The 442-nt window shown below is 45.7% G+C and overlaps 1 protein-coding gene across 1 annotated transcript in view; it reads right to left on the bottom strand.

Moving 5' to 3' along the window:
- Positions 1–442, bottom strand: part of FBH1 (F-box DNA helicase 1) — a 33,771-nt gene that overhangs the window by 23,705 nt on the left and 9,624 nt on the right. Inside the window, exon 8 of the mRNA XM_027670225.1 lies at positions 7–172. Coding sequence (XP_027526026.1) covers positions 7–172 — 166 coding nt within the window. The remainder of the gene's footprint in view (positions 1–6; positions 173–442) is intronic.

The raw sequence follows: 442 nt of genomic DNA, 5'->3' as shown, positions 1-442 counted from the left end.
GGGCACGTGCTCCTCACAGATCTCCTCGTCCGAGGAGGCGAAGAAGCTCTCCAGGGTCTGGGAGACGGTTTTCCCCCTCACGAACAGGGCCTGGCCCTCGCGGTTCCGCAGGAGGCAGCTGACGGAGAACACGGACATCTTGGAGAAGTTCAGCTTCCCTCGCTCTTTGTAGCTGGGGAAAAACAAACAGACAAACAAAAAAAAAGTGTTAAAACACGCAGGGAAACCTCCTGTTGCACCTCAGAACCCCTGGTTTACACCCCGGAATTGGACTCATGGTGGAATATCTAAGATTTGCACATTTTTTAATGGAATATCTTGAAAATCTGCACATTATTTGTAATGGAATATCTTGAAAATCTGCACAAATTTGTCACGAAATGTTTTTCAAATCTGCACGTGTTTGCAATGAAATATCTTGAAAACCTGAACATATTTGCAA

This window comes from Corapipo altera, unplaced genomic scaffold (assembly GCF_003945725.1).
Source record: "Corapipo altera isolate COAL_440 unplaced genomic scaffold, ASM394572v1 328, whole genome shotgun sequence".
In the NCBI taxonomy this organism is placed as follows: domain Eukaryota; kingdom Metazoa; phylum Chordata; class Aves; order Passeriformes; family Pipridae; genus Corapipo; species Corapipo altera.
This window is presented reverse-complemented; position numbering and strand designations above follow the sequence as displayed.